General features: G+C 38.3%; 1 protein-coding gene across 3 annotated transcripts; it reads left to right on the forward strand.

Annotated features, from left to right (window-relative positions):
• The first annotated feature begins 1,251 nt into the window (after positions 1–1,251).
• Positions 1,252–5,988, forward strand: tmem51a (transmembrane protein 51a). 3 transcript variants are annotated; one of them, XM_052095170.1, is made up of 5 exons: positions 1,252–1,473; positions 2,732–2,835; positions 2,952–3,017; positions 3,098–3,537; positions 4,929–5,988. In XM_052095170.1, exons 4-5 carry the CDS (start codon positions 3,182–3,184, stop codon positions 5,329–5,331), a joined length of 759 nt encoding a protein of 252 aa, XP_051951130.1. In that variant the 5' UTR covers positions 1,252–1,473; positions 2,732–2,835; positions 2,952–3,017; positions 3,098–3,181; the 3' UTR covers positions 5,332–5,988. The 3 variants fall into 3 exon arrangements, with proteins under 3 accessions (XP_051951130.1, XP_051951131.1, XP_051951129.1); XM_052095171.1 differs by having other exon boundaries at positions 2,736–2,835; XM_052095169.1 differs by having other exon boundaries at positions 2,804–2,835.
• The last annotated feature ends 2,097 nt before the right edge of the window (positions 5,989–8,085 follow it).

Raw genomic sequence — 8,085 nt, forward strand, 5'->3', positions numbered from 1 at the left:
CCCACTTTGAAAATGTTTCATAACAAATCTGTTCGTCCCAATTAAGAAAAACAATGTATTTTATAGCTGTAACAAGGGGGCTTTTTACCCCAAATATTATCTCTTACTGGGCAGTTATTACGAAACATTATTTGACTGAATCATCTTAAAACTATATGCAATTTATACCAGAAGCATTTTTCCGTTATACTGGTTAAAAGTATCTGTATCCTGACAGCAATCATTAAATCAAGTGCTCAGATACACACACACACACACACACACATGTTGTGTTTCCATGTTTTATGGGGACTTTCCATAGACATAATGGTTTTTATACTGTACAAACTTTATATTCTATCCCCTAAACCTAACCCTACCCCTAAACCTAACCCTCACAGAAAACTTTCTGCATTTGTACATTTTCAAAAAACATAATTTAGTATGATTTATAAGCTGTTTTCCTCATGGGGACCGACAAAATGTCCCCACAAGGTCAAACATTTCGGGTTTTACTATCCTTATGGGGACATTTGGTCCCCACAAAGTGATAAATACACGCTCACACACACACAAAAACATTTTCGGTGGCCGTCAAGTGAAAGGCCCGTCCAATCATTTCATTCGAATGCAATGATTGGATGGCCAACCTGTCTGTCTAACTACGTACCTGTCTTCCTCCGCGCACTCTGCCCGTGCACTCAATGACGTAAATTGGGGGCGGGACTATCTGACTGTTTGAAAAAAGGGGTGTATTTTTGCAATTCCGTTTTGTGGCGCTAGTGTAGCAGAAATAACATACTCAAGCTTTAAACAAAACTGAACATTATAAATTAATATTTTGTCTCAAAATAAATGTGATAATTTTAGGGATTCTCATTAGCTACATGCATTTGCAACATTTTAAAAAAATATATTAAATGAAATTACCACAAACTCAATCTTGAGACATTTGCAGGCAATTATCTCATGGATCAGGAATATTTTGCAGTGTATAGTGACCATCAGGTGTTAAGGAAAGTATTGTGGCGGTTTTTGTTGCTGTGATGTGTTTAGGGAGAATATAAAATCAAAAGTGCCTTTTACCCCCGTTTAGTAGCCTAGTATGCTTCTTGAGAGTCGTATCTTCATTCTTTCTGCAACAATTGACCTGTGTGCATTACATTTAAAACTGTTCTAAACAGAGCACATTTCAAAAGGTTCTCAATGTCAAGGGAAAGGTGTTTTTAACCACTCAAAGCACATGGGTGGGGCAGATAAGAGCACGAATATGTCCGTAAAAGGGGTTAATTCTGAACTGAAGGGACAGGAAGATGTATGTTACTTGTTTATAGCAAAGGCCACAGTAACAGCAAGCTCACTTCGTGTAGGAATGTATGCGAATACTCCAGTGTATGTGTGCTGTATTGGATGTTTTTCTTGACGTTTTCTCAAATACAACGTCTAAACGATCTGCGTTTTCAAAAACACTGATTCTGCAAGGAAGTTTTCATGGTAAGGCTCACGACAGTCCCGGAAAATCTGAAGTTTGACTCGTTTTCTTTGAGCTTTTGTTGTTTAGCTTTATGATATCGCGCAGTTTTGTTCTTTCAGCCGTAAGTAATGTGCGCGTAGTTTTAGATGAATCCCAAATTTGCAATGTTTTCACCAACAAAATGTGTTTGTCACTGTGTGTAGGTGTGACGACTGTTAAACGCTACTGTTGCTCTGTGTTTGCATCTCTTCTTTATTTGATTGTGTGTCTAGCGTGTGGAATAAATTACATGTAAATAAACATTTAAACATATTTTATGTTCCCATTGAGATTCAGTCAGCAAATAATTGATACATTTCAGTCGTTAGTTCTTAATGTAAGTTTCACTGAGTGTGTGTGTGTGTTCACTTTATAATACAGTTACCATCTGACATAAGTATGTAAGTGTACTGGGATTTATGTGGCACACTTTTGCCTGATCTAGTCAGTGAGTTTTTAGAAAGAGGTGGAAATTCCTGCCATTCCCCAGCCAGCATGTTTAGACGTGCTCAATGAATCATTTGTTTTGTATTTGTTCAGTCATTCATACTTTATAAAGTAAATGACATTCAACAAGTCAATCCTGAAGAAACTGTAGAATTCTAGCCCTGGAAGTCAAGAACTTCCAACTACCTGAATTGTGGTCCAAGAATGGAGAACCCTTTGCACTGTAAGACACAAACACAGAACTCACATGTAACTGCTCATATTTTTCTATACACATCTTAACTTATGAGCCACTGATGACTTTTGGAAGGAAATGGATGCCATAATAAAGCACCTGTGCTATAAGCGCATATATTTATATCTGAGAGTTGGACTAATATTGCTTCCTTGCTGAGAATGTATTATGGGTGCGGTAAGAACCCCAGACCTGCTTGTACAGATCGCCAATGCCAGGAACTGTGTATGCATGACACAGCACTCTATTATTTAGTTTTTAGTGTCCCTGCAGAAAGAAAGAAAAAAAAAAAACTGTTAAAACCAGCCTAAGATGGTTGGTTGGTCTTAGCTGGTTTCCTAGCTATGACAGTTGGCTTGTTGTCAGGTCACATATCAAACCTGCTAAAACCAGCTTAGTTAAGCTGTTATTTTCAACAGGGTTGAGTGACTATTAAACATTAACACATTGTCACTTAAGGCCCTTTATTTTTTTTAAACTGACTGCCTGGACTTCACTCTAATGTTAACCCCCTTAGAGAAGACAGATTAAATATCATTCAAGTCTCTCTGTTCCAGAAAGCAGTGAACTCTGTCGCTTCACTCTTGAATTAAACTCTTTCTTCCATTTTCATGCACCTGTAACCAAAGCTCAGCTGGAGGTACACCTGCTTAATCTCAAGGTAGGAAGTTGAGCAATTCCAACATACCTACCAATGTGTGTAGGCAGTAAATATGATAAAAGCCTTATCACTTCTCAACTGCAGACCTGGTGACTGTAACATTATTTTCCACACAGGTTTTGGGAAAGGCAGAGGCTTTATGGATGGACTGGGGTTGATTGCTGACATTTATTGCTAGATTTGTGAGTGTTTTTATTATATTTTCCTGGAACACATTTATGTCAGTCTGTCTGATTTTCCACTCGCTTTTTGATGTTCACAGACAAAAGAAACCTTTGCAGGGAACAAAATGAGAAGACTGAGCACCCTTTGACAGGCACAGAAAAAGAGATTCAAGCCTTGGTTCATGGTGAGGTTTGGAAATATGTCCTACAGCGACCAGACACCTCCCAGCCCCAGCAGAGGCAGCAGCAGTAACTCTGGGGCACAGTATGCTACTGCCACGCTGGGTGTGGGCCTCATAGCCCTCGGGATCGTCATGATTGTCTGGAGCGTGGTGCCATCAGGGTCAGCTGGGAATAGCTCCAGACCAGGCATGGAGTCTAGTCAAGTACGGGACACCTCATCCGTAGCTTTCGTGCTGGTCGGAGGAGGCATTGCTTTGCTGTTGCTCTCTGTGTGTCTGAGCATACGGAACAAACGGCGAGCGGCCAGGGGACAGGAAGCCAGCAACACACCCGCAAACGCACAGGAGAGGGCTATGTAAGTACGCTTAATTAAATACAAACCCACATGTAGTCGCATTTGTGCATGCACCGCCAATGCAACTAATAAAGGGATTGTTCACCCAAAAATGATAATTCTGTCATCATTTACTCACCCTCATACCATCTCAAACTCATATGACTTCCTTTCTTCTGCTGAACAGAAATGAAGATTCTTTTTTGTGGGATGTAATGATGTGTTTCTGTTCAATATAAGTCAATGGGCTACAAAATGTTTGAGCTCCAAAAAGGACTTAAATGGTTTGTTCACCCAAAAATGAAAATCCTCTCATTATTTACCATCACAGATGTGCATGACTTACTTTCTTCTGCTGAACACAAAACTTTTTTTTTTTTTTTTTAAATCTTGACTTCCGGCCGGATTAGAACACAGTGCAGGGTTCAAGGCGGTGATTCTTTGACCTGCACACATTTGCCAGGCCCTGGTATCATTATACAACAATAAAACTTAGCATTTAAATTTTTGGTGTTTATCATGAACCTTTTAGTGACTGTGATACATTTTAATAGTATCCCAAAAGATGTCATTCATTTTAACTAGCGTCTGCATTTCCAAAACAGCCCAAATGGGTGTGAAAACCTCATATCTAGCAACACTGTGTCTGGTTTGTGTGCAGCGCTCTTCAAATGTGTAAAGCTTGTGGAAATGTGTTAATGAACTCTCATGAACACACAGAGGTGACTAGGGATGTCAAGAATTACAGTGAAAAAGGCATTTTGGTCTGTGTCTTACCAAAAGCAATTGCTTTTCGTGTTGCTTCAGAAGACATGAATTTAACCACTCAGGTCATATGGATTACTTTCATGCTGCCTTTATGTGCATTTTGGAGCTTGAAAGTTTTAGAACCCATTGACTTGGACAAAAACCCCTCTTACATTCTTCAAATAATCTTCAATTGTGTTCCACAGAAGAAAGTCATACAAGTTAGAGACGACATGAGGGTGAGTGAATGATAAGAGAATTCTCATTATTCTGTGAACTATTTCTTTTTAGGCTTATTTCACCCAAAAATTATGAAGTCGAAGTAGTCATTTACTCACCCTCATTCCATATAACTTTCTTTCTTCAATGGAACGCAAAAAGAAATGTTAGGCAGAATGTCAGGGACTGACAGCCTCAGTCACCATTTACTTTCATTGCATGGAAAAAAGATGTGATGAAAGTGAATAGTGACTGAGGCTGTCCATAACATTCTGCCTAACATTTCCTTTTGCGTTTCATGCAACATAGTCAATTAGGTTTGAAACAACACAAGGGTGAGTAAATAATTTCATTTTTGGTTGAACTATCCCTGTAGTGACGTCAAGATGATTGCAAATTTTGTGTCCCTTTGTACATATGTAATTATTTATTTGTTGTTTGTGTAGGGCGGAGCAGTTAGCTCAGAGTTACATGGTTCCCAGTTATGAGGAGGTGGTTGAGAGTGGTCAGTACCCCATCAGTCAGTCATCTGTGCGGAACAACAGCACCACCCAGCTTCCAGCCTATGAGGAGCTTGTGGAACATCAACTCGCCTTGGAAGATGGGTCAAATCAGGCACGCAGACACTCTTCTCAAACTGACCCCAGCTCTGGAGAGGGTGGCCGCAGAAAGAGCCGACCCGGTAGCAAGCTTATTCCCCTAAAAATGCGACGCTTCAAATCGGAGAATATGAGAAGGAAGAGCTTAAGCGATGCCCCGCAGAGCTATGTGTTCACCATCGAACCCCTCACACCTCCCCCACATTATGACGATGAACCTCCACCACTACTTACAAACACTCCACAGTAAGAAGTGTGACGACCTCCATCATGAAACACTCAAGTACAGAATTGCAGATTCCTTACTGCATGCTACTTCTCTAAAGAAAAATGTGGTACTGTCTGAGGATTATGGAAGTGCTATAGTAGAGTGTGAGTCTCTGGTTGCTCTGTAGCACATTCCCATAGAATGGAGAGTATTCATGACATCTTTGATGTACATTTTTGTTGTTTTGCAAACTTAGTTGTCATATGACAGAGCAGATGATGGAAAAGCCTGTCAAACAGCATTTGATGGTGATCCTACAGTTGGATTGAAACTGGATTTTTGACAACTGTTTACTGAACAACTGCTGGTATTGTTATAGAAAACTTTACAGCCCACAGGCCTGTAATGTTATTGGTGGTAAACTTGAAATTCAACATTTGAGCTGTCCAAACCTTTTATAGGGTCAAGGATTATCAGGAGATGTCAAACTGTAAACTGAGTTTCATCAACATTGCTGTTGTTTTTTTTTTTGTTTGTTTGTTTGATTTTTGCACTAGTGTGTGTGTGTGTGTGTGTGTGTGTGTGTGTGTTCTGTTGCTGCTGGGTGTTAGTGAACATGATGTTATTGTATTTTCCATAAATGTACCTGAAGTAGGTGTGTTTGTTGTAAAGGGTTAGTTCACACAAAAAAAAAGAAAATTGCCATCATTTACTCATCCTCATGTCATCCAAACCTATATGACTTCTGTGCAACAACAAAAGTGAATTGTCTGAGGTTGTCAGTCGCTAACGTTTTACCTAACATCTCTGATTGTGTTACACAGAAGAAAGTCATATGGGATTGGGAAAAACAGTGAGGGAATGTAAATTATGTAAACTTTATTTTTTTGGGTAAAATATCCCTTTAATGTGCTACGTTTTGTGTAGGATTGCTCTTATTCTGGGCCTTGTTGCTAGAGTGTCAGACTGTGAGGTCATCATTATATATATTTGTCCATGGCTTACTACACAGAGAGGCATTTTGACCCTGCAGCTGCCTGTTAGATCACACTCTCACAAGCACATATACCCAGACAAAGAGAGTTTCTTGTCTCCCTATTTCACTACCTTGTATGCACAAACACTCAACCTTTTCATCCCTTTTATTTTTTTTTTTTGTTAATTAGGGTGACGAGATCTGTGTTTCTCACAGGGCTTCTGTGGCATCTCCCCCTAGTGAGTTCAAACTCGCCGTCATCTCTCTTCACTTATATTAGCTGTGTTAAACACTCCTGAATTTTCATGTCAGCATACACATCTGTAGCTGTTATCATTAAAACATTTTCATTTTCTGGATTTTTTTTTGCTGATGAAACTAAAGTTCAGTTGGTGAATCTCATTGTGCAATTTAATGATCTGACTTGTGTTTTTGTGTTGATTTATTTTATTTTGTAATATATTCGTTTTTTCTATTGTAATCTATTATTGTATGAGAAATAAAAAGTGTTTGGTATTAACAGCTATTTTATCTAATATGTAAAAAAAAAAGTATAATCACACTGGAAAATCAGTGTGTGTGTGAGAGAGAGAGCGAGATAATTCCATCCTTTAAATAATTTCCTCTGCTAAAAGTATTAATGTTGATATTAATAATTTAATAATAAAATGACTGATTCTTACTTGTGGAATTTATACAGTTGATAATAAACTATGTAAAATAAAAGATGTAGAATTGTCCATTTTAACATTTGAATTGTAAATGCTTTTAAAGGTGCACTAAGTCATTCTTTCCTGATTATTTCTATTGAAATTAATAGTAATTTTGTAACATGCATAAAATCATTTAGAGATGAAGAGTCATATCAGTCACTATTTAAAAGCTGTTTTATTCTACATGAAAAGGGATCACATGACCAGCTGAATTCTACTTGCTTAAGTAACTGCTCCGTTATCTGACACTTTCAATCATTAATTTAATTAATCATTGCTGAAATAGTGAATTTCTACAATGGCACCTGTACCTGAAAACTATTGTGTTTGAATGATGCTACAGAGTGCATCTTTAATTCACCATAACCATGACATATTTGGACTTGGGGAGTGACTCAAATCGAATCGAATCAGATATCCAATGCATGTATTAGTCTGAAATGTGGTGCAGAGAGCAAGACGTTTTCACAGGTATAATATTTTCCTAGTTACTTTATTTTACACCCTGTTATGTCTGTCTTAACTCGACCTAAAGATCAGCTTTAATAATTGACTGTCTGACCAAGAAGTTGAGAAGAGTTCCGTTGAAAAGCATTATGTGACAACTACATGGGCGTTGACTCATTTCACTAATAGATATTTAAGAATACAAGTAACCTGAAGGTGTGTGGAACAAATATGCCTTTTTAGAAGTGGTGGGTATATTCCGAATCAAGTCTTTTTAATCCAATCCGTTTACAAAAAAAAAAGAGTCGTTCAGTGACCATTTCTGCACGTACACCTTTACGTCACTAGGTGGCGATAAACAAAGTCCCTTTCAATGCAAGTCAGTCGACTCGACTGCAAACTTTTGAACGCTTCCGGGCAGGCTGTGCAGCTATTTTATTTGTAAACAAGCAGCATGAAATTACAGCTCCTATCTACTTGAATGGGGAAGATTTGATTACGATCAAAAAACATATTTAAAACCAGTAAAATCTGACAACAATTACATCATAAATTGTGCATCTTTCGCTCAGATCTCGCTAAAAATCGCAATTTTTCTGGCTGGTTCAACTAGTACGGATGCGCGTTCTCGAGATGATTGACAAGCTATGTCTGTATCTA

Source organism: Xyrauchen texanus, chromosome 27 (genome assembly GCF_025860055.1).
Source record: "Xyrauchen texanus isolate HMW12.3.18 chromosome 27, RBS_HiC_50CHRs, whole genome shotgun sequence".
Classification (NCBI taxonomy): domain Eukaryota; kingdom Metazoa; phylum Chordata; class Actinopteri; order Cypriniformes; family Catostomidae; genus Xyrauchen; species Xyrauchen texanus.

Excerpts from the sequence above, each read along its gene's own strand:
- tmem51a (XM_052095170.1), top strand. The coding sequence starts at position 3,182 with ATGGTGAGGTTTGGAAATATGTCCTACAGCGACCAGACACCTCCCAGC. Across the intron at positions 3,538-4,928 it reads AACGCACAGGAGAGGGCTAT|GGCGGAGCAGTTAGCTCAGA; the intron begins GTAAGTACGCTT and ends TTGTTTGTGTAG.